This window comes from Leptonotus elevatus, chromosome 20 (genome assembly GCF_054856555.1).
Source record: "Leptonotus elevatus isolate MCC_2025b chromosome 20, RoL_Lele_1.0, whole genome shotgun sequence".
Taxonomy (NCBI): domain Eukaryota; kingdom Metazoa; phylum Chordata; class Actinopteri; order Syngnathiformes; family Syngnathidae; genus Leptonotus; species Leptonotus elevatus.
In genome coordinates, this window is record NC_141258.1 from 15,781,889 (window position 1) to 15,808,285 (window position 26,397).

Consider the following 26,397-nt stretch of genomic DNA (forward strand, 5'->3'; position numbering starts at 1 on the left):
TATAATTTGTGCTGATTTATTATTGACTTCTTAAATTTGTATTCAATAACTAATTCAAATCCACTTACAGTTTAAAAGGTTTAAATGTTGAAGTAGAAGTCAACCTTAAACATTTCTTGACAATAATATGTTATATGTGACCTCACTAGTCTAAACATGACATTCTGATTAATATGAAATTTGTGGAATATGAGTTATGAAGCAAAATCCAGCCATTTTTGTCTATCTCAGGGGGTGGCCATTTTGCCACTTGCTATCGACTGAAGATTACATCAATGTTTCCCAGGACTCAGGCAATGACAAATCACAGCTGACCCTTTTTTCTGATACTGCGCTGCGATTGTTTTTTTTTTTTTACATGTTTTTTTTTTATTTGATTCCTTTCGGACATATTTTTACAACAGATTTCTCTGATCACATAATTTGCATCAACAACAATCCGAAAGAAGGGCTGACGGGTTGAAGCCATGACTTATTGATCCCCAATCCCCAGAATTATTTTAGACGCATCAATCATCAAACATAATTTGTACATTAATTCACCAGTCATTGAGGCACTTTTTTTTTTTAATCAGTCAATCCCAGAACGTGTGTCTGCACATGTTTCCATCAGGAATGTCACATGTGTCGTTTGTAGCCAGTTCCATTTGTTTGGAATTGGTAAATCAGACGCCAGACGCCAACAACAGGACCCACCCCACCAGGTGAGCCGGCCGCGGTGAGCAACGTTATCTCTCATTCACGTGGCCTCCAGGTCATGGATACTTTGATTATCTGCGTCCTATTGCATTCTTGGAACGGGAATTAATAAGCTTCAGCTTCATCCCGTAAGCCCTTTTTCTTTTCGGGTATAATTATATGTGAAAAGTGAATGTTGTACAAATTCCATTTGGGTCAGAATACAGAGTTGCTGTTTTGGGTCCTCTATCTCTCAATTTACTCCACGCTTTTGATCACCCTTGTTTTCATCTGTTCCGGCGAAATACCCTTTGTTTTAATGAAGATTTTCCAGTTTGTCTACCATGTTTTGATAATTTTCCCGTTCTTCTTCAATTGACGTGCCTTTTTGGCAATATCAGCATTCTTTTTAGTAGTAAGATTTACATTAATAAAGACGTCTTTACCCTTTAACTTTGGACCTTGCTTCAGGAGAGCAATCTTTTTCTATTTATCAGTAAACCTCATCAGCACAGCCGGTTTGCTGTTTCCCCCCTGATGGCAGTGGGAAACACATTTCAATGTTCTCTGCTTCCACGGTTATTTCCAATTCTCTGAGTTGGGATATCACTTGTCCCTCCACTGTCGCGATATCAGAATTTAGGTCAGAATCATCTCTACTTCTTCTGGCCGCAGCTTGCGCACACAGCTTAATTTTAATGCCAGTAATTATCACATCATTCATGCGAGCATTCTGCGTTCTAAAACAACAATGCGCTGATCTTTTTCTTCCAAATCTCTCCGTAGCTGTTGCATTTCTTTCAAGCTCTTACAAAGTGAACTGGATTTTGCTGCTTAACTCATATTCCACTAACGCAATATTAACCAGAATAAAATTTTTAGACTAGTGGGGCTGCATAGAACATCCATCCATCCATCCATCCATTTTCTGTACCGCTTGTCCTCACAAGGGTCGCGGGGGTTGCTGGAGCCTATCCCAGCCCTGCGATTGGCTGGCAACCAGTTCAGGGTGTACCCCGCCTACTGCATAGAACATATTATTGTCAAAAAAATGTTTTGGGTTGACTTCCTCTTTAAACGTTTCTCAACAATAAAAGTTTAGACTTCATTACTTAGTTAAAATAATTAAGGCCTCTATACACCAATCCGATGTCAGCCAGCCAAATGTGGTGTCAGCTTGACCGCACATCATGCCAGAAAAATTATGAAAATACACACTGCAACAAATAGACACCGACGCTGACTATTAAGTACCTTCTGCGCATGCATGAGAAGTAATACTCATAGAAATCATATTTTAAAAATAAAAACGAACATCTAGCTTGGAAACATGTGTTAAACATATTTTCTTGTTTATATTTAATGTTTTGTGCTCAATGTGCCCAACACAAGCAGCGCGGACAGTCAGACCCATGAACATTCCTCCAAAACGCATCACTGTGACCTGTTGCAGGCGTATAGGCCTGGTGTATTGTGCTATAAAAATGTTTATTGCTTTAATTTCATATCATTTCATTTTCATTTCATTTATTCATTTGTCAGATGTGCCATACATACAGGAAATACAGCATAACTGAAATTACAGTCCTCTCAGACCTGATGCAAAAATATAAACTAAAAACAAAATAAATAATTTAAAACAATTGTGCAGCCCTCACTGCTGTGAGGGTAAAGGGTAAAGTGCAGGTAATAATAATTAAATGTTAAAAGTCAGAAGTAAAAAATCTGTAGATAAATACAAACAACAATAAATGGTAGCAGCGGTGTATAGTTCTGGGCATGGTGGTGTGTATCATGACTGCCTGGTGGAAAAAAAGTGGTGGCAGAGCGGGGAGGGAATTGAGCATCATGACCGCCTGGTGGAAGAAGCTATTCTTCAGCCTACTGGTTCCCCGAGAGTCTCCTCCCCGATGGCAGCAGGCTGAGGGCTGTGGGATGGGTGAGTGGGGTCTCCGGCGATCCTGGTGGCTCTACGGGTGAGGCGAGTGTGGTAAATGTCCAGAAGGGAGGGGAGAGAGGTGCCTATGATCTTCTCTCCTGCTCTCATGGTGTGCTGCAGGGTCTTGCGGCAGCAGACGGTGCAGGTGCCTAACCACAACGTTGATGCAGCTGGTCAGGATGCTCTCGATTGTGCCTTTGTAGAAGGTGGTCATGATGGGGGTCGGGCTCTCGCACTTCTCAGCTTCCTCAGAAAGTAGAGCCGCTGTTGGGCCTTTTTGGACAGCGATGCGGTGTTGGTGGTCCAGGAAAGGTTTTCTTAGATATGTACCCCAGGGAAGTTGGTGCTGCTCACCCGCTCAACAGCAGCACTGTTGATGTTTAATGAGGCATGCTAGGCGTGTTTCCTCCTGAAGTCCACTACAATTCCCCTGGTCTTCTCCACATTCAGGTAGAGGTTGTTGTCCTGATACCACGTGACCAGGCGGCTCACCTCACTCCTGTAGGATGTCTCGTCGTCGTTGTTCACAAGACCCACCACAGTTGTGTCATCAGCAAACTTAATGAAGAGATTGGAGCTGGATGAAGATATTCAGTCATGGGTCAGCAGAGTGAAGAGGAGGGTGCTCAGTACACATCCTTGAGGGGCCCGTGATCAGCGTGGTGGTCTTGGAGGTGTTGTTGCTGACCCAAACCTCCTGTGGTCTCCCTGTCAGGAAATCCAGAAGTCAGTTACACAGGGAGGTGCTGAGTCCCATTTGGAGCAGTTTGTGGATAGGTTGCTGGGGGATAATTGTGTTGAATGCTGAGCTAAAGTTGATGAACAACATTCTGACGTGTGGGTCTGTGGTTTCCAGGTTGGTGAGGGCCGAGTGGAGGGCAGTGGAGATGGCGTCATCGACCGAGCGGTTAGACCGGTATGCAAACTGGTAGGGGTCCAGTCCGGGGGGGGGGGGGGGAGATGGCACTCCTACCCATCTCAGGTTTCATATTCTTCCTTTAACGTCACCATTTTTTATTAATGACAGCCTCTTACTTGGAAAGCCTGTACTGGGGGAATTCCAGGCGCAACAGAGCGGACACGTCCACATCCAAATTTAGCAGTACTAAATTTTATAATAATTCATATATTTGTGGAGACTAGGGTGAAGTTGTATTTGACAATTTTAAAGATGTGCATTATTTCACAAGTTACTTCATGTTAAAGATTAGAGAGCTCTTAATATGAAAAGAAAAATGTGCTGAGCGGTAACCAACAAATGCAATTATCCCATGTAGTGGCAGAAAAAATGACCTCAACACAAATCAATATCATACTCGTTTTTTACGGTACAGTACATCTTTTTTAATTTTAACTCAATTTTATGAATTATTATGAAATGACTGTATCAATGACTAAAAGATGCAGCCATATGTCTATTAGTTTATTTTTTTCTCCACTTTTATGTTAACAAGATTATGAAAACTGAGGATTTTTTGGGTACATTTTATTGTACATTCAGAACAGATATAAAACATGCGATTAATCGTGAGTTAACTATTGAAGTCAAGCGATTAATTACGATTGAAATTTTTAATCGCCTGACACCCCTAATTAGAATAAAACTAAATAAATTTATAATATATATTTTTGTATTCTACATATCGTAATGTTGGCTCCCCTTGTTGCCTCGTAGACACTCACACTTTATGTCCAAAAAACACGACTGTCACCAAAATTTATGAGCACGTGTCTGCAAATATTAGGACAAAACTCGCAAGATTTCGGATAATATTAACATCGGAAGCGTTGCCACATTCATAAACATATGGATAATAACGCTTCTGAAGTTAATGTTATCGAAAATATAGCAAGTTTCTTTGTAATATTTTCAGATTATAATTAGCACATGTCTAAAATGTAAATTATTGTGTGGTCCACTAGCTGGCGCTTGCGGCCCAACTACGGTTAAGATTAAGAATCACTAGACTAGACCAACACTTGCTGGTAGTGTTTTGGAAATGTCTATTTGTCCGTATAAGATTAGGAAATTAAGTATCTGATTCAGACGTGTGTCTTTAGTAATATTAATTATCTTAGTGCCAAGAAAAGAAAGTCAAAAGAGGTCAGCCAAGTATCTCTGTTGCTCTTCTCCTTGCTTTCTGTTTCTCATTATAACAGTCTCTTTATTAAACATTGACTTGAGAGGGGAAAACCTCCTCCCTCACCCAAATAGCAAGAAGCACACAAACATAAATTAAATTCAGAAGCCTAATAAGGCAATCCACTAAGCATCATGCTAAGTTGATATTTTGCAGAGCATAGCAGACAGTTTTATTGCGGCGATCACCTTAACCCCCAGGATGAGGCAAAGGTTGCCTTGTTTTAACCATTAATTACAGCTAGCTTGAGAAACCAACATCTTCATCTTCATTCATTGCTCCTTCTTGTCAAACATTATTATTTTCTTAGCAGTGACAATTCAACAATGCACACTGAACACACATATGTAACCCTAATATGTTGTCGTTGTTTCTCGGAGGCTGGGTAAAGGCGGGTTACAAATGGTCTCAAGTTTATGATGATTTTCTGGTGTAAATATATCAACACGGCAGTACAGGATTCGTGCACGTCTCACTTTATTCCACACTCTCGAGAACGAGGCTTGCTCGGTTACACCTCTCTCTCTCTCTTGGCTCATGACATGCACAGTACACAAAACCAAACACCTCAGTATGAAACTAAAATACAAAACCAAAAGTAGTAATAATCCACAAAACAAATTAGTAAATTGCAAGTAAATAAAAAAATACACATTTCCAAACGTGTTACACATATATGCAGACACACATTTTTAAATAAAGGACCTCATTTTCATGCTCATGGCCATTCTCATGGTCCAAAATGAAAACAAATGATTAAAAATTGGTGTGGCTCAGCGGTCATCTCCCAAATTATAGGTTGTGGGATCGATCCTCATCCAGAATCACTTTCCAATGAATAGTATAGCATAACTGGTGTATGTGCTACTTTGTTAGTTGTTACCATAGCAACCCAGCCTGAAATATCCAGACAACATACTAGATAATTTTTGATGTACAAAAGTCAATATGTCTTCTGTTCTTGTTTTCACATTTGCCTGTCAGGATGTTAAGAATCGCAGAAATCCTCGTCTTGTGCCCTACAGTCTCTTGGATGAGAGAACCAAGAAGTCAAACAAAGACAGTCTGAGAGAAGCCGTCAGAACTCTGCTTGGTTATGGATACAACCTGGAAGCTCCTGACCAGGACAACAGTATGATACATACTCTCTACTGCATCACTCCCCATCCATAGTATCTCATTTGATGTAACTTACTAACTGCCTTTCGCCCTTTCTTTCTTTTATTAGCTCACTTTGATCATAGCAATCTGTCTGCTGAAAGGTTTCGGCTCTTCAGAGCTGAAAGATCCTACTGTGTGAATGCAGGAAAGTGGTACTTTGAGCTAGAGGTAAATGGGGATTAGGGTAACAGGAGCCACAGACTACAATATCCTGCTACTATTGTGCATTTACATGTCCCAGTTAACATTAAAATACGTAGTTGGCCACTTATAAAATAAAATATAAGCTTTGGTGTATTATGAAAGTAAAATCATGGATCCTTAAAAATGCCAGTTACTGTAACTAAGTTTTCTTTTTTCATTTGTTTCACTACTGCATTTGTCTCAGGTATTGACAGCAGGAGAGATGAGGGTTGGCTGGGCAAGACCAGGATGCCTACCGGATCTAGAACTGGGTTCTGATGAACAGGCCTTTGTCTTTGATGGATTCAAGGTAGCTGCATCTGTCTTGTAAAATATTCTTGGATTTCACATGAACTGTTTGAAACGCTGTGACTTCACAATCCCATTCAAAAGTATTTTTAAAAAGTAGTACACTGGAAAAAAAAAAGTTTGATGGCAAAAGATCAATAAAAGATCAATATAAGATGATGAGAACATTTTGTTGTTATTATTATTATTATTATTATTATTAACTTATTCACTCCCAGCCATTTTCACTGAAGCAACCCCCTTCGCTCCCGGCTGTTTTACTGGATTTTGACTGACTTTGCACACACAGAATATTCTGTTTTATTCCTATAAAAACATGGAACCTACCAAAAGAAAGATTAAAGGGCGATTAAAGCCATTAATAAGCCATTTAATAAGCCATGGCTTCTACCCGTCAGCCCTTCTTTCGGATGTCAATGTTGCAAATGATATTATGCGATCAATGTAACCTGTAATAATGTGACCGAAAGGAAAAAATTAATAAAACAAAACAAAGTGAGAATTCTCACTTTAAAGTCAGAATTCTGAGAATAAAGTCAGAATCCTGCCAACCTTTTTCTCTCTTCACTGGCCCTAATCCTCTTCCGTACAGGTGTGTACTGACTCCCATTTAACATGATTTTGATTGTGATTGGTTTATTCTACACACGAGTGATGTGTCGGTTGCGAACGAACCGGCTCTGAGAGCCGGATCTTTGACGTGAACGACGGGAGCCGGCTCCTGACTTTTTTTTTCTCTCTAAAGCCGCATTTGATTGGTGAGTATGTGTGTGTGTGTGACGTCTCTGTGTCTGCGCTCAGCGCTGAGCAGCAGAGGGGGGAGGGGCACACGACAACACGCTGCAAGCAGTCACACACACTCGAAGGCGAACGGGAGGGAGGAGACGAGAGAGAGGAGGAGAGCGCTTGTATAAACGGAAAGGTAAAAAAAAAACAGTTAAAAAATGAGTGACAAGAGAAAACGCAGCAATATATGGACACATTTCAATACAACAACTGACAAAACTAAGGCAGAGTGTAAAGTCTGCAAGACTAAAATTTCATATCGGGGAGGCTCTACAAACAATTTACACCGGCACATGAGAACTACTCATCCTTTAGTTCAATTGGAGGAAAAAAGGCAAATAAATGAACCTGATAATGAAGGTGCTACTGCAACTGTTGCTGCTGCGGCTGCAGTGTCTTCAGCATCATCCAGTGCACCACCACAACACCGGAAAATTACAACCCAGAGCTCTCTGTGCCAATTTTTGCAAAAGTCAATGACTCCAGCAAGACAGAAGGCAATTGATGAAGAACTGGCTAAAATGATTGCATGTGATTTCCAACCATTTTCAGTTGTGGAGGACAAAGGATTCAGAAGGTTTATTCATTCACTCAATCCAATGTATGCACTTCCAAGTAGGAAAACACTCTCCCAAAAAATCATCCCAGGCCTGTATGACAGAGAACGTGCTTCACTGCAAGAGAGTGTTAAAAAAGCCACAGCAGTTTGTCTAACAACGGACAGCTGGACTTCCAGAACCACCACATCCTACTTGTCAGTTACATGTCACTTTGTTGAAAGTTTCAAAATGGTGTCCTGTCTTCTGGATTGTTTTGAGTTCAGTGAGAGACACACTTCTGACAACTTAGCTGAGGAGCTGCTCAAAGTGGCAAAAGAGTGGGGCGTGGACAACAAAGTGGTTTGTATTTAAGAATAGGAGTATATGCTCAGTTTTTCTAATTTCTAGTTAAAACTCTAGCAGCCGCATTCTGAATAAGCTGAAGTTGCGAGTTGTTTTTAGGAAGGCCAGACAAAAGACTGTTACACTAGTCCAGCCTACTGGAGATAAAGGTGTCAATGAGTTTCTCTACTTCTTGTCTGAACATGAAATCTCTGAATCTTGCTATTTGTTTAAGGTGGTAGAAAGCCTGTTTAGTTATGGCCTTGATGTGAATTCTAGGGCTATATAGTCACTAGGCGAACAAAGCTAAGGCTATGTTCACACTGCAGGCAAATGCAACCCAGATTGGATTTTTTTGCCCAAATGTGACCTGTATCTGACTTTTTTTTTACGTCAGTGTGAACAGTACAATTCCGATTTTTTTCATATCCAAACTGGGTCACTTTCATATGTGGTCCTAGATTGGATACGTATCCGAATTTTTGCAATGCGACCGCGGTATGAACGGCTAGGTTGCATATATCCTTTGGAGGACCAAAACTGCCAAAATTGAAAATAAATAAGATTCAGATTATTTATTGTCATTGTCACAAGGGAACAACGAAACTTTGTTTGGAGCATCCATACAGCAGAGTTGGTAAAGTGCAAAATCCCACAAAATAAATACCCAGAAAATAACCCAGTGTAAACATTTGACACAGTATAGGACATAGTACAACAAAGACTAAGCGCAACTTAAGGTCTTGTCATTAATAAAGTGCAGAGCAGAAATATTCAGATACTTGAGATGACATCGTGCATCAGTGCAAAACGGGATAATTTAATTAAATATTATAGTCGTCAAACGCTGAGTAAGAAGGATAAATGGAAAAAGGGAGTAGTGACATTCTGCAACAATGCAAACCGGTTCAAAGTTATTGTTGTTGTTGGATGTTATTATTGTCTATAAAGGGGAGGCAGAGAGGGAAGAGGAGCGAGAGGAGCAGAGAGGGAAATTACTAAATAATTCAATAAATAAATAAAAGTGAAAATAAAAACTGATATAAAAATAATTGAAAAATTGAATAGAATATATATACATATATATAAATGGAAATAAAAACAACTATATGTATATATATAAATATCCAATAAATAAACAAAAGTAAAAATAAATACAACAGTAAAAAATGAGATTTAATTTTTTTTATTATAATAATAAATGTAAAAATAAATACAATAATTAAATATATAAATATAATTAAATATCAATCAATACGTAAAAACGCTCTGCTCTCACATTCATTTATTTCATGCTGCAGACGCTCTGTCAGGTCAGCTAATGTGAACTTCTACTACCAATAAAAAAATGGATTTCACCCAAAAATTGGTATTGAGCATTAAGACTTGCAGTGTGAACGTAGCCTACGTAAATTTGTGTGTCGTCTGCGTAACTATGATAGTCAACATTACTGTTGTGAATTAACTGGCCTAGTGGAAGTATGTGCAGGTTAAATAAAAGCGGTCCAACAATCGAACCCAGGGGGATTCCGCATGTCATGGTGACCTGCTCAGAATGATTTATGATCACCAATGGAAACTACATAACCCCTGCATTTGAGATATGATCTGAACCATCAGAGGACTGTGCCTGAAATTCCACCCACTTTTCCAGTCTGTCAAGAAGAATTTGACGGTCGACAGTGTCAAATGCGGTACTGAGATCAATCAGCACCAGAACTGATGTTTTACCTAAATCCCTATTGACCCAAATGTCAATACTTTTATCAGTGCAGACTCAGTGCTGTGGCAGTACAGTGTTCCCTCGTTTCTTGCGGGTTCATCTTTCGCGGCCTCGTTGTTTTGCGGATTTTTACAGCGTGTTTTTTTATATATATATTTTTTATAGCATGCTTTTTGGTTTGTTTTTGTTTTTTTACAGCGTGTGCACGAGCCGTCCGTTGCCGCCGTCAGACGGCTCAGCGCGCCGCTTGCCACCCGCCCCATGGTTCACGCAGACCCGCGCCGGTCACAATGCTCGAGTGGAGTTTCGGGGGCACGTGTCCTGCCTCATATCTTCATTATTAAACTTAGGATTGTCCGCCCCGAATCATGCAGTCGTGCCCGATGACGGCTAAGTGCGTCATGCGTCCACCAACCGCTCCACGGTTCACGTGGGCCCGCCGGCCACGAGAGCTCGAGTGGAGTTTCGGGGGCACCATGGCGATGCGTTCCTGGTGAAAATGGGTTTATGTGCCCTGCCTCATATCTTCTTTATTAAAATTAAGAGATAAAGGGCCGACAAACAACGGATTTTCACCCGGGATGGGAACCACCGCCGGCGGGTTAACTTTTTGAAAATCCTCGGTGTCCTGGAGGTCTTTGGCCAGCTGTATCTCCCCAGTCTTACGTCCTACCGGGGACATACAGGCATCCTTGGATTCTTTCCAACGGTGTATGGCCCGTCGCATTCCGACCTTGCCCGTTGCCTTCATGACCTGGAGATAGAGGCCCGACAGTTTCCCAATTTTATGCCCTGGAACACTCGTGCGTCCGCCACCGCCCTATGACTCAGCCCTAGATTACACCGCATGCGTGTGCATTGCGGATCCGCTCTGCCAATTTGTTTCCATTTCCAGCTTGTTCATTTTACACCGGCTACGTATGCGCTGCGGATTGACTGCCGACCAGCTTGTCGTACCAAGACCGCCATTTCCATTATCGTGGGTAGTTTTTCGAACATGACACCCGTGAAAAACGAGGGAACCAGGGTATATATCTAGGAGGCCATTCAGTTGCCTTTTCAATAATGTTTCCAATAATAGGAAGTTTGGAGATCGGCCTATGATTATTTAACACAGAATTGTCCAAATTGCTTTTCTTTAGGATGGGCTTGATAACTACAGATTTCAGGGATTCTGGAAATATCCCAGATAGGAGCGAGCCGGGTACAATTATTTAATAAGCAGTAAAATGGCAGGACTTGATGGAGTTCCATTTTCAAACGCGCTCTTAGTTTTGTTGGACTTGATGTTTTCCAGGTTCAACGGTGGCACCAGGGCAACGAGCACTTTGGGCGTGCCTGGCAGGCAGGTGATGTTGTTGGCTGCATGGTGGACCTGAATGAACAAACCATGATGTTCACCCTTAATGGAGAAGTACTGCTTGATGACTCTGGCTCTGAACTGGCTTTCAAAGACTTTGATGTTGGTGAAGGTTGGTGTTTTTCACAGTCACTTTTTTGCAATTGTGTAACTGCTAATGCTAACCCTCAGTGTTACCAAACATCCCATGGTTCAATTTAAGTATTTTGTTTTCGGTACTACTAATACTTGGCCAATCTATACATCATCATTGGCGGAGGCACGTGGTGGCCAGGGGTAGCCACGGCAACAACGGTATGGCTGCATGGTTAAGAACCATTTATTTAGACATTTTAGATATGAACTTATGGCCACCCCTATAGTCATGGTTTCACTCTAACCTCACAAGTTAAAAATTAATGACTATACCCCTGTACATCATGTGTATTAAAATTAGGAGTTGAAAATAAGAACACATTCATTACAAATGAAAATTTGGGGGGATTGGTGCAGAATGTATGTAGGTTAATGTGCAATATATTAAAAAAAAAGTGAAATATTGAGACTATGTAACAATATGTGATTGATCGGGCCCCAAGGCAGAGATTGAAGAAGCATTGAAGGATTAACTCAGTCTTTATGTATGTATAATAAAGTACTAAAAATTGGTGAAAAAGTGCTGTGAATTAATTAGGGACAATAATGTTAAAGTGCAATAAACAAAAGACTGTTAAAAATTATGTTCCACCGTCAAGTAGGAAAAGTAATACAGTATAATACACCCTGAACTGGTTGCCAGCCAATCGCAGGGCACACAGAGATGAACAACCACCCTGTATTATTATTATTATTATTATTTATTTATTTATTTTTTTAAAGAAAGTTATTGTTTTCTGGATGTAATGGACACCAAAACAGACACTAAATCCTAATCATATGTTTCTTTCCCAAGGTTTCATCCCTGTGTGCAGTTTGGGTGTGTGCCAGGCTGGGAGGATTAACTTTGGTAAACATGTCAGCACCCTGAAATACTTCACCATATGTGGTCTGCAGGAGGGTTATGAACCATTTGCTGTCAACATGAACCGTGATGTCACAATATGGCTCAGTAAAAGGCTGCCTCAGTTTGTACCAGTACCCACTGATCACCAGCATATAGAGGTAAAGGCAGTTCCTTTTTTTTTTTAGCTATATATCTTACATAAAATCTTAAAAGAGTTACACTAAAATCCATCCTCACCATTGGCCTAACAATGTACAGTATAAGGCGGGGTAAGCCGGGGTTCACTTGGATGAGACAGAGCCACTGTGTCAAAATACTCCAATGGTCAAGAATGATAGATAAAACATTTAAAATATTATTCTCTCTTTCAGGTGACAAGAATAGATGGGACAGTGAATTCTTGTCCTTGTCTGAAGGTCACACAAAAGTCATTCAGTTCACAGAGCAGCAACACTTACATTACTTTCTACCGACTGAGTATGCCCATTGAATGTGCCGAATCCTTCTCCAGCCCTCCGCCTAACGGCAGCCTCTTGTCACTGAAGCATGTAAGATCATATAAAGAAATCACATTCTACTAATGTGTCATTTATTGCTTGAGAATGTCTATTATTTAGTGCTTGTGTCTGCAGGAGCTAGAAGACTTTGAAACCGACTTTGAGGTCCTTGTGAAAACAGCACATGGCCACAATGGTCTAAGTGGTCCAGACAGAGGTGAATTTAACAACCACAAAGATTACAACCAAGAGAAAACCTCCAAGCTCAAACAAAGGTAAACAAGCTGTAGAAAAAAATTAACACATATTAAGGGTGTTAAGGTTTTATTAGGAGGGAATATTGAAAACTGCCTCTTTTTTTTTTTATCATACCAGGTTCTTGTTGAAGAAGAATAAATCAGACAACTCCTATTCCCCCCCTGCCTGTCTGTCAGATGAGGTGATGGTTGATGATAGAAATTAATATGAATTACTCACACCAGTGTCCACTGCAAGACCACATAAATACTTGGCAAAACATATATATTATATATATGTGTCTGTATATATATAAATGTGTATGTATATATATATATATATATATATATATATATATATATATATATATATATATACATATACACACACATATATATATATATATATGTGTGTATGTACTGTACTGCACTGGTGCTACAATACACAATGTTTGAGGGCCAGAATGTTTGAGTGGAGGAGCCATTTGGACTGTGTAGCACCTCCACCGGTTCCCTTCTTTGACAGAACGCACTTGGTAAGCGCCGGTGTTAGCGATTAGCACAGAGTTAGGTTGCTACAGCTCTCCAAAGAGGAATCCATGGGCACTCTCAAACCAAAATGGATACCGTCTTGTCACTTGGAGTGACTCCAAGCCATTTGATCTTTTGATGTGAGGCGGTATTTTGTTCAGCAACTCCAGAAAAGTGCTGGGTAAGAGTAACATCGATTTCGTCTTCTGTTTTGCAGTAAAGCAGCATCACTAGTTTGTTGCAGTAAAGGATGAGCGTCACGTTATAATGCGCATCCAAGAACTTAACAAAATAAAAGCATTCAACGTTGTTCAAAGGAGTCACTATAACACAATTTAGTAGTAATAAATTAAATAATAACGCACATATTCTGGGGGACTGGCGCATTTTACAATTATAGCAATGTGCAGAAGTTCGCAAGTTACTTCATGTTAAAAATGAGAACGCTCTTAATATGAAAAGAACACACCTATCTCTTCCGGGTCATATGCAGTAAAGTTGCGTCACTAAAAATTAGACAGCTCTTAATATTAAAAGAAAAATGCACTGAGCTGTCACCATTGTCTTACACAACGCAATTATGCCATGTAGTAACAGAAAAATGACCAGCACAAATCAATGTCACACTCGTTTTTTTACAGTACAGTACATATTTTTTTTAACATTTTTTTTCAATGAATTGTTATGAAATTACTGATTCAATGACTAAAAAATGCAACAATATTTCTAGCTATAGGTTAACATTTCTTCCCACTATTATATGTTAACAAAAGTATGAAAAATTAGAAAAAAATATTGTACACTTTATTATAATTGAGATATAAATTGAGATATAAAATGTGCAATTAATCGTGAGTTAATTATTGAAATAATGCGATAAAAAATTAGAATCAACTGACACCTCTAATTATATGTATATATATATATATATATATATATATATATATATATATATATATATATATATATATATATATATATATATATATATATATCCTTATAACTTATGGCAGCCCCCTCAGCCAGACTGCCATACTGGAGCATTTCCAATCTCACCCCTTTCTGTGTCTTCAGTAAACCCATTCATGTAACCAAAATAACTAAAGGGTGTAATTCTGTTATCTCTCACTATAGCATTCATATTCTGTAAGGATCTTCCCTGGTCAGGAACCCAGCAATGTGTGGGTGGGCTGGGTCACCTCTGATTTTCATCAGTATGAACCGGGCTTTGGGTTGGACAAGGTGCAAACTGTAACGGTGACTTTGGGAGATGAGAAAGGCAAAGTTCATGAAAGGTGAGTGAAGATGTACTCTCTCATTCTTTTAGCTATAAAAACATTTAAGCATATGCCAAAATTTTAAGATAGTCATGTTTTTACACATAATTTGCATTTACCCGCCCCGCCAGTTACATTCATGAATCAATTTGACACGTTTATCCAAAAGCATCAGAAATGGAAAAAATAAATCCCATTTTCTTATGCCCTTCACTAAGAATTACAAGTCTTGACAAGTGTTGTCATTATGTAGGGGCGGATAAATTAATTAAAAAAAAAAAAGAAAAGAAAAAAGGATGATGGTTTCAAATGTAACAGCCTATAGAACTACAAAAAAGTGCCTTAACCCATAGAGCCATACCCTACACAAAACAGGAAATACGCCATTTTAAATGTACTTTTGAATTTGGCCCCTTTTTTTGTCTTTTACATAGGGCATGTTTTAACAGACTCCTCCTAAAGATATTATCTAATCGTCTTCAAACTTTGAGCGTTTTATTTCATCAAACACTGTTGTAATGTTGATGCGCTTCTGGCCATGGAAAATTGTGCCAATTTTGATGGTCTAAACATGAGCGAAACATGATTTTTTAAAATATATATACTGTATGAGCGCTTTCATCGGACACGCAGTTTAAAAGGCGCACGGAGGTGGAATTTCAGAGTCGCGGAACTCCAGCCGGAGGCCGGTGCCTCTGCCCAGGTGGCCGCTCATACTGTAGCATTTCTTAACTGGATAAGCATGTCGGGCGTACCACAGGCTGCCCAGAGAAAGTGGGCGTGTCAACAGGGGCGGTACAGGGGTGGTCACTCAATTTGGTATGTATCTACCATCCATCTTCTTGGGTTGGGAGGGGCTGGTGCTTAGAGAGCAGGAATTAGCAGGAATGCTTGGGGATGGATACATGGAGCAAAACACCACTTTTAAATTTTTGGGGGTGAGCAATTAACTCATTTACTCCCAAAAAACGTGTAAACACGTTCTATTTTAAATATTGCCATGGTCCCAAAAATGTTTTTTTTTTTTATGCTAGAGCATACAGAAGGCTTTGATGCAGCTTCTGACCTGAATATGTCGCTTAAAGCAATGATAGTTATTATAAAAACGGCCAGCAAGTGGCAGCAGAGTATACGAGATCAACCAGGGCCATGTTGCAACAAGCTGTTTTCCCCAGTGTTTTCAACAGGTTTGTGAATAATGATGAAACTTAGCTATATTCTAATGCTAATTGCTGGAAATAGAAACAGATACAAATATACTTTTTTTTTTCCTGATGAAGAAGAGACTCTAATCTTTCTTCCGTGTTTATATAGCAATAAAATACAATATTCTGTGGGCCTTGCAAAACTAGTAAAAATCCAGTAAAACATCCGGGAGCGAAGGGGCTTGCTTCAGTGAAAATGGCTGGGTGAGAATGAGTTAATATTTTAACATGGTTAAAAGCTAAAAATAAAAAATAAAGTACATTTTGCATGATATATGGGCCCTTACAGCAATGCTTCTCAAAGGGTTTCACATAGAGATGGGGTCTCGCAACACAGACTCATGAGAGACTTTAGTCGTTATTTTTTTTAGACTTGCAAGTAGCCTTGACTTGTCCACTAAAGACTCAGGACTTGAATCTGACTCTTCTTTTGGGACTTGTGAACATTACCTCTTTTACTGCCAAATGTTATCCAAAAAACAACCCCTACAGTGCCAGTCAATTTCGAGCATTTTCACTCATCTTTCAAGGCAAACAGAATATTGTGTGCTGTCACTGCGTAAACAAGGTCGCGTTCCATTTTTTCATTAGAAAAAAAAGTATGTTTCTACCTTATTCCGTTCTTTAGTAATCACCATTTGAAACATAAGCGGTTCAGAAAATGACTTGGTCTCATTTCCTCTCCTTACTCCCTCTTTCTCTCTGTACCATTCCGTGCGCCCGGGCAACTTTCAAAGTTAATGACGTTAAGTAGACAATTGTGGCAACACACACAGAATTACCAGCATGGCAAACTTGGAGCAACAGGCTGCTTGCAGCACTGCTGTTATAGTTTTTGCTTTTCAAGACTTTATCCAGCGTGTCTGACTCATTGTCAGGGACTTGGACTTGTCTTGGACTCATGGTCAGGGACTTGAGACTTGACTTAGACTTGGAACCTAAAGACCTGAGCTTGACTTGGACTTGTTGATCAAAGACTTGGAAGCTAAAGACTTGAGACTTGACTTAGACTTGGCCTGAGAGACTTAGAGACCCAAACCCCCAACTGAGCAAGATTTTTTTTTTCAAATCTCATTTCGAGGAAAAATAAGAAACTTTGATAGCAAACCATAGATGATGGTCTAAATGTGAAAACTTGTTAAACTTTGCACACATTCATATTTTAATCTACCACTACTCTAATGTGGCCAGGCCTGTGAGAACCCTTCAGAGCTGCTTGCAGCTCTACTAATAATTAGTTTTTATAATTATTGTTATTTGTAAAATATGACGCAGACTAGCCCCCTTTTACGAACCCATCTATTGCAACATATAATTATTTGTGTGGTATTGATAAGAAAACTGTATTTTGCCTCTGTTGTGACTTAGATGAATATCAGACATTTGTGACCATTTTGTGTCAAAATTTCAAAGATTTTACCTTTTTTTTTTTTACAACTCTATACTCTAAAACTTGGACTCACACACATAATCCCCATTTGCTATTTGTCTCGACATAAATTAACACATTCTTAATCAACTTGAATTGATTACTTAATGTACTTTTGCTAAAAAACAAAAAAGCAGGTATAGTGCAACACATTAGGAATCTAATTTGATCAAAAGAGTAAATGGTAATGCACTTATGCACCATACACAGTAATTTCTGTAGAGTAAATTTGACTCTATTTAGAGAAAAAAATTATTGAAAAGGATAAAAGTCACTCTAGGGTTGAGGATTGAACTCATGACCTTCAGTTTGGGAAACTGCCACATTACCACTTGAGCTATGCCCTTCCTACTGTTTGCTTATCTCCAAGAGGAGACCAAAAATAAAGAAAGTTAGGAAGATTCCATCTGACGAGCGATATATATATATATATATATATATATATATATATATATATATATATATATATATATATATAAACGCACACGCACGCACCCCCTTCCCCCCCCCCCCACACACACACTTAAGTAAAAAAAAAAGCTTAAAATTAATATGACATAAAATGCATGATGCATAAATGTAAGCTTACCACTGACCACAAATGTATGATCAATGCAAATCTCACCGAATGCTCAATGCTATCTATTTTCCAGTATAAAGCGTAGTAACTGCTATATGGTGTGGGCCGGAGAGAGTTGCAGTCCAGAAGGAAGCGTTAACAACGGTTTAGAGATTGGATGTTTGATTGACACATCAAATGGACTCCTGTCCTTTACTGCTAATGGCAAAGAGCTCAGCACATACTACCAGGTAGGCTATGTATCTCAGAAGGTAATACATGTTATACCCAAGAATCTTCATTAATTTTCATTCTTTTAATTTTGAATTGAATTAGAACATGGTATGAACATCATGCAACTGAAATGTTCTTAGGACTAAAAGTTTTCTATTTCAGGTGGAGTCCAATACTAAACTCTTCCCAGCCGTCTTTGCAAAGGCTACGAGCCCCAATGTCTTCCAGTTTGAATTGGGGCAAATTAAGGTGAGATGGATACATACCTGTCTTATGATGAACAGTGAATTATTATTGCTTTTTTAGCTTGGTCCCTGTCAGGGCTGGACCGGCCATCGAGCATACATGGCAGATGCCCGGTGGGCCGGCGTCTTCTGGAGCTGAGACAGTGCTTTTTAATTATAATTTTCCTCTATTTTACCCCATGAGACTGACCCTCAATTTAGAGGGACTAGTCCATTAATCTATTGGGGAATATAGACAGCAAAGTGAACCAACATCAGCCAATATCAGTGGCAGAACTATGTGTTAGGCAGAGATGGTCAGGAGTCAGTCCAGGCCAGGGCGGCGGGCTTAAGTCAAAAAGCCATGACCGATTTATTTTTTGTGCCAGTCCAGCTCTGGTCCCGGTATTGGAAGCTGACTGTGTTTCATAGCTCTCTGTGCCCACAGACCGCAATAATTATTTTGTCGTAATAGTATAATAATAATATAATATTATATATATATTATAAAAATAAATAAATAAATAATAAAAGCTTAAAATATTAACAATTGTAAATACCTTTTTTGTTTAAAATATTTTTGTAACATTGAAGAGCAAAAAAATACTTTTTTCCAGAAGAGGCAGGAACATAGGTTGACCTACAAGTGGGGGTAGGAGTACACAGGTAGACTACATCTTGTGTAGACGGTGTAATGAAGGAGATCAGCGACTGCAAAGTAGTGGTAGGTGAGAGTGTAGTGTGTAGGATGACTCTGGTGGTGAGGAAGACAAAGACGGCAAAGCAAAGGACGAAATGGTGGAAGCTGAAAAACAAAGTGTTGTATGACTTTCAGGAAGGAGTTGAGACTCTGGATGCTCAGGAGGTGCTTCCAAATGACTGGACAACGACAGCAAATGTGATCAGGGAGACAGGTAGGACAGTCCTTGGTGTGTCATCAGGAAGATAAGGAGACTTGGGGGTGGAATGGGGAGGTGCAGAAGTGGATCCAGATAAAGAGGTTAGCTAAGAAGAAGTGGGCACTGAGAGGACTGAAGAAAGTAAACAGGAGTACAGGGAAATGCAGCGTAGGGTGAGAGTAGAAGTGGCAAAGGCCAAACAAGGGGCTTACGATGACTTATATGCTAGGTTGGATAGTAAGAAGATGTTTGCAGATTACTTTGTGATCTGTAGTGAGAGCAGGGAACAGGTTGAGGAGAAGTTAGAGGTGTGAAAGTATGCCCTGGAAAAGACGGGAATAAAGGTTAGTCGTAGCAAGACGGATTATCTGTGTGTGAATGGGATGGACCCAAGTGGAAGAGTGAGGTTACAGGGAGAAGAGACCAAGAAGGTGGAGGAGTTTAAGTATTTAGGGTCAACAGTCCAGAGCAATCGAGAGTGTGGAAAAGAAGTGATGAAGCGTGTGCAGGCAGGCTGGAACGGGTGGAGAAAAGTGTCAGGTGTGATGTGTGATAGAAGAGTTTCAGCTAAAATGAAAGCAAAGGTTTGTAAAACTGTGGTGAGACCAGCGACGTTGTTTGGTCTGGAGACAGTGCCACTGAGGAAAAGACAGGAGGCAGAGCTGGAGGTGGCAGAGATGAAGATGCTGAGGTTCTCTTTGGGAGTGACCAGGATGGATAGAATCAGGAATGAGTACATCAGAGGGACAGCACGTATTAGAGGCTTTAGAGATAAAGTCAGAGAGGCCAGACTGAGATGGTTTGGACATGTCCAGAGGAGAGATGGTGAGTATATTGGCAGAAAGATGCTGAATTTCCAAATGCCAGGCAGGAGGTCTAGAGGAAGACCAAAGAGGAGGTTTATGGATGTAGTTAAAGAGGACATGAAGGTAGTTGGTGTGAGAGCAGAGGATGCAGAAGACAGGGTTAGATGGAGGCAACTGATTCGCCGTGGCGACACCTGAAAGGAAAAGAAGAATGAGTTTCTTTTACCAAGCTCTGTGAGTGCTATTGTTATAAGTTGCTGTGTGTGTGATGTAGAAAGTGCATTCTCAACGCTGATTGGCTTTCACAATTTAATATGTGACTTCCAGTTAAAATTTACCAACTTGAGCGAATTGCTCACCCCACTCAAGTTGCCTCAAACACATAAATCGTGCTGCCTGCTTCAAGTTCTTTTGGGTTGATTGTGTTGTTTGTTTTGGAGTGATTCTCTGTTGTTGCACTTTAAATTAGTTTAATAAAAAAAATTAATAATAATAATAATTTTTTTAATTAAAAATATAAATAAATAATAAATGAAAGCTTAAAATATTAACAGTTCAATTGTAAATACCTTTTTTGTTTAAAATATTTTTGTAGCATTGAAGAGCAAATAAATATAATAAACATGCATTTATTATAATAAACATGTTTTCTTTATTAACATTTGTACACATACGTTTACATTATTTTAGGTAATAAATGTATTTAGTTTATGTGTTAATTCTAAATTTGGTGTATTTTTTCCCCACAAATCCATACTATTTGTCAGTCCACACAATTTTTTGCACATTCTTGACCAATTTTAAGTGTTGAAAATGCTTTGTTCTTTTTGTTAATGCATGTTAATAATGGTTGAACAAACATGCCGTTTCTGGATCTTCTGAAAAGTGGTAATTTTGGAGGTACGAGAATTCCACGCAACTGCAGAACATGTATTTGCTATTATTTTTCTTTGCTGTACTTTAATGTCTATAGCTAGGTTGGCATTGCAAACAGTAGCGACTGCTGGTCATTCAATTTAGGGGAAGCTCTTTTTAAAAAAAAAAAATTATGCCTCAGACAGATCATCTTATCATCACGCAGTCGCCGAATGTTCCACCACTGTTCCATAAAACCCCAGAAACGCTGAGCGTCTGATGAGTGGGAAAAAGCTCAGCATTTATTCAATGACCACCCGCGTTTCGCGCAGTCCAACAGCCCACTCTACGAAGCAGCGGCTGACTGTGTAAATAAATAAAAGTGTTGTGGCACCGCAGGGATGAAGTCGTGTCAGTTATTTGTGGGAAGTAGCTGATACTGAACAAAAGATTAAGGTATTCTAACGCATAATGAATTGTATACACAGCCGTGCATATTTGATCACTTTCTTAATTTTAGGGGCAGGGGCATTTAGGGGAAGCTGAGTTTCCCTTGCAGTCTTGGAGAAATCGCCACTGATTGCAAACAATAATCTGTTCTCTGTTCTGCCTTACCCAGATTTTGAAAACAGGTCAAATAAAATGAGTAAAAAATAAGATCTCAAAAGACTTTGTGACACATGACATTTACATTATATTTATTTTCCCTGTTAGAATGTGATGCCCCTGTCAGCTGGTTTATTCATGAGTGAGAGGAAGAATTCAGTCCCTCAATGTCCTCCACGGCTGCATGTCCAGTTTCTTACTCCTGTATTATGGAGTCGTGTTCCCAATCACTGTCCCAAGGTAATGGTTGTTGTTACTGTGCCTGTTTTTATTGAATGCCATTCTCTGTGTGTGCATGCTCATACCAATAATTATCTCCACAGGTTTCAGTGTCCCGAGTGAATGACCGACATGGCTGGCTGGTTCAATGTAATGAACCATTGCAGTTTTTGTCTCTGCGCATACCTGAAGAGAACAGGTTGAATGCATGCGTCCACTGTCGCTTTCTTTAGTCATATGTACTTTGATACAGTCCCCTCCTCTTTCATTTCTCATTCAGTCTTTGTGTTTCATTCAGGTCACTAGATGTCCTGGAGCTGACAGAAAGGAGAGACTTATTAAAGTTTCACTACCATACCCTCAGACTGTATTCTGCAATCTGTGCTTTGGGAAACAACCGCGTTGCTCACGCCCTCTGCTCCCACGTGGATGAGGCACAGCTACTACATGCTATAGAGAATAAGTATATGCCAGGTGAGTCTTATAAAAGTCAAATTGTAAAGTAGAGCTTTTTATTCGCTCATTCAGCATTTGCTTTCAAAAGGACAAAATATGGAAAATTTATTTCAGACCCATCAAATGTGAAATTACGCAGTGAGCCATTCAAAAGTTTGCAGAATTTTGACACCACTATTTACTGTGAAGTTCTGTACCTAGTCAAAGTGGCATAGTAGCTCATTAGCTAGAGCCAATTAAAACATCTGAAACAGTGTCTGTTAAGGGTTGGCCAATGAGAGCGATGGCAAGATTGGTTGGTAGTCAGCTGAATGGCCAGTAGTGCCAACTTAATGGCACATCTGGCCCAGACCGGTCTCCTATGTTGGGGACCCTGGCTCTAATGCCAAGTTAGATGTTATAAACACTAGCACACCTGTGAGCCTTTACAGGATCAGGAGTAGTACCGATTTAATGATATCCAAACATCATGATACGATTAATATCACAATATGAATCTTGAACCTCACAATACGATAATTATCTTGTTAAAAACAAAGCTCATACCCTACTAACACCAAGCGTTTGAAGAATGTCAGTATTTGGATATGTAAAGGTTAGTTAGAACCAAACCAAAGAGAAACATTGTGTTCTGGTTATAATGTTCCCTAACGTCTGGGGAAAATTACTGCAAGGAAAACCTAACGTTCTCAGAACATTCTGGGAACCGAAAATTGTTGGCAGGGTATTGGGGGGAAAAAAAAAGCACAATATTGTGTTTTTCTACATAATAACATCAGTGACGGCCATGTCATTGTCATGTGCTCCTCTTGGCTCAGCAGTGCAAAGTATCTTTGTCAGTACAGTACAGTAGTTCACTATGCTGTGTTTGGCTGAAGTGAAAAAGTGAGGAGAATAATTCCAGCATTCCCACAATTAAAATCAAACTGCAGTAAAATAACTAACCACCAGAGGGTGCCAGAACTGCACAAATGGAATACATCCTCACCTTTTTCACAGGTATGCTGCTTTTAATATCGTGAAATGACGACAATGATATTGTTGCAATTTTAATATTGCGATATCCTGATATTGCCATTATCGTTACATCCATTATCAGCAGTGTAGAAAATAAATGCATGGATGCTCTATTTGGTTGGCAAATTGAAGTGTTATGCCCCAACTCTTAATATGTTTCTGTGTGACTTAATTTCAGGTTTGCTTCGTGCAGGCTACTACGACATCTTAATTGACATCCACCTGAGCAACTATGCAACCGCTCGTCTTATGATGAACAATGAGTACATTGTTCCTATGACTAGTGAAACCAAGAGTATAACCCTTTTTCCCGATGATGAAAAAACACATGGTGTGCCTGGCATTGGGCTCAGCACTTCCCTGAGACCAAGGATGCACTTCTCATCCCCAAGTTTTATCTGTGGTTCTGGATCATCATCACGTACTAATTTCAACAATGGCTCAGAAGCAATAAATTCCTGCCAGTACAGCCCGGAATTCCCCTTGGACATACTAAAAACTAAAACAGTTGAGATGCTGACAGAGGCAGTATGTGAGGGCAACATGCATGTAAGAGATCCCATTGGGGGCAACACTGAATTTCTCTTTGTGCCGCTCATAAAGCTTTTTTACACCATGCTCATCATGGGTGTTTTCCAAAATGGAGATCTGAAGAACATACTGCGACTGATTGAGCCATCTGTGTTCTCCGAAAAATGTGAAGAGCAGGAGGAAATGCATAGGAAGTTGGAAAAGGACACAGCGAAGAGAAGAGAGGATGAAGGGCAAAGCGTACCAAATGAGGGATTGTTGCAGATGAAACTGCCAGAGCCTGTCAAACTTCAGGTAATAACCATTCAACTGCAGTTGATTGTTCTCAATCAGGATGATGTATATTTTTGTATTATCTAGGTGTGGTTTTGTGCATGCTGGGGACAAGTTTCTACATTTTAACTTTTCTACCTCATTCAAACAATTTCCAAATAATTGAGCCATAGTTAAATAAATGTAAAGCATCTTAGGAAAGAAGGTAAAGGCCACAAAATGGTGAAACGTTAACTCCTCCCTGATGCTATTGACATGAATAACATTCAAGGGGCCATGACGGGAGAAGCGGCTGCCCATATAAACTGCTAATATGTGTCATGCATTTTTTGTGTGCCATAGATGTGCCATGTTCTTCAGTATCTGTGTGACTGCCAGGTGCGTCATCGTATTGAAGCAGTAGTAGCCTTCTCTGATGATTTTGTAGCCAGTCTCCAAGATAACCAGCGCTTTCGCTACAATGAAGTGATGCTTGCGTTGAACATGTCTGCTGCTCTCACTGCCAAGAAGACCAAAGAGTTCCGATCTCCACCTCAGGAACAGGTAAATTACTAAAAGAAAGACCTGGCTTGAAGATCTACAACGCTCTTTAAAAGTATTAGAGAGTGATTAACGATGTCCAAAGTTGTAATGACAAGATAGAGTATTACCACTAGGGGTGTTAAAAAAAAATAGATTCTTCAATATATTGCGATATTACAGCGCGCAATTCTCGTATTGATTCAATATGCAGCTGAATCTATTTTTAAAGATACATTTTTGATGGAAAAATTTAACAAAATGTCTTACTTAGTATTAGGTGGAAGAATTTTTGTTATATTAATGGAACATTGAGCCTTAAAATTGTATCTCAAGGCTTAATGCCTTAAAATTGTATTTCAATGCTGTTCACACATAAAACAGATTGCAACCCGTTTGTTAAATACAGTGGCTCACAGTTTTAAGCCTGAAGTACATTTTCATACAAATCTTGCAGTGCAAGTTTACTGATTAGTATTTTCTAAATTTGAGTTTAAAAAAATCACATTAATTGACTTATAGATTAGTATCAGGATTAATCAGTGTCGAATAAAATCGTGAATTATGAATCGTGATACAGATGGAATCGCAAGGTCCTAGAAAATTCACACCCCCTAATTATCACATTTAGGGGTGTCAAAATTAGTGCATTAATTTTGAGTTAATTTAAAGTTCGTTTAACGGCACAATTTTTTTAAATGCGCGATTAATAACTTCACTTGGAAAGCCTGTACTGGGGAATTCCAGAAGCAACGCAGCAGACATGTCCACGTCAAAATTTAGCAGTAATAAATTTAATAATAATGCATATATTTGTGGAGACTGGGGTCAAGTTGTATTGTCCAATTTTAAAAATGTGCAGAATTTCACAAGTTAATTCAAGTTAAAGATAGTTCTTAGTATAAAAAGAAAAATGCACTGAGTTGTCACAGTCTTACAAATGTAATTATGCCATCTAGTGGCAGAAAAATTACCTCAACACAAATCAATATCACACTCGTTTTACATGCATCTTTTTAATTTTAAATACATTTTATGAATTATTATGACATTACTGTATCAATAACTAAAAGATGACGCCATATTTCTATTAAACTATTTCTATTTTTTTCCACTTTGTATTGAGTATGAAACAAATATTGTACATTTAATTGTACATTTAATAATAATAATAATAATAATAATAATAATAATAATGCATCGGATTTATATTGCACTTTTCTAGACACTCAAAGACACTTTACAATGGAATCGATACATTATTCATGCACCCACACATTCACACTGTAGTGGCGGTAAGCTACTTAACTCATTCACTCTCAGCCATTTTCACTGAAGCAACCCCCTTCAAAAGCCTTCTGTATGCTCTAGCATGAAAAAAACTTATAAATACGTTTTTGGGAGTGAATGACTCCCAAGTCCTTCAGTATTAAAAAACATATTTATATGTTTTGGGTATTGAATTAGTTAAGTAGCCACAGCTGCCCTGGAGCAGGCTGACGGAAGCGTGGCTGCCAGTGTGCGCATACGGCCCCTCTGACCACCACCATACAATCACACCATCCATACACCAGTGTGAGTAGCAATGGAGGAAATGTGTGTGAAGTATCTTGCCCACAACACGACATGACTCGGGGAGAACGGAGATCCAACAGCCGACCTTCTGGTTACTGAACGACCGTCTCTACACCCTAAGCCACAACCGCCACATTTAGGCAGGTGCAGGAAATCTAGACAGAGTGGTAATTAGAATAAAGTTCTACTCAAAGGCAGGCAACAAGCTGGATGCAACTGACTGTGTGACGGTTAGAGTTGATCTGGCGCTGAAGTGAAGTCCAAGGCTGGCTTTTGTAGGCTGCTGATTTTGATTACATGTACCTG

At 39.3% G+C, this 26,397-nt stretch overlaps 1 protein-coding gene across 1 annotated transcript in view; it reads left to right on the plus strand.

The window, feature by feature from the left end:
- ryr2a (ryanodine receptor 2a (cardiac)) overlaps window positions 1–26,397 on the plus strand; it is a 221,846-nt gene that overhangs the window by 82,136 nt on the left and 113,313 nt on the right. Inside the window, exons 25-40 of the mRNA XM_086065047.1 lie at window positions 5,743–5,890; window positions 5,987–6,087; window positions 6,308–6,412; window positions 11,099–11,273; window positions 12,093–12,301; window positions 12,515–12,691; window positions 12,776–12,915; window positions 13,016–13,079; window positions 14,542–14,702; window positions 17,972–18,128; window positions 18,274–18,360; window positions 21,610–21,741; window positions 21,825–21,919; window positions 22,019–22,194; window positions 23,372–24,018; window positions 24,340–24,540. Coding sequence (XP_085921173.1) covers window positions 5,743–5,890; window positions 5,987–6,087; window positions 6,308–6,412; window positions 11,099–11,273; window positions 12,093–12,301; window positions 12,515–12,691; window positions 12,776–12,915; window positions 13,016–13,079; window positions 14,542–14,702; window positions 17,972–18,128; window positions 18,274–18,360; window positions 21,610–21,741; window positions 21,825–21,919; window positions 22,019–22,194; window positions 23,372–24,018; window positions 24,340–24,540 — 2,775 coding nt within the window. The remainder of the gene's footprint in view (window positions 1–5,742; window positions 5,891–5,986; window positions 6,088–6,307; window positions 6,413–11,098; window positions 11,274–12,092; window positions 12,302–12,514; window positions 12,692–12,775; window positions 12,916–13,015; window positions 13,080–14,541; window positions 14,703–17,971; window positions 18,129–18,273; window positions 18,361–21,609; window positions 21,742–21,824; window positions 21,920–22,018; window positions 22,195–23,371; window positions 24,019–24,339; window positions 24,541–26,397) is intronic.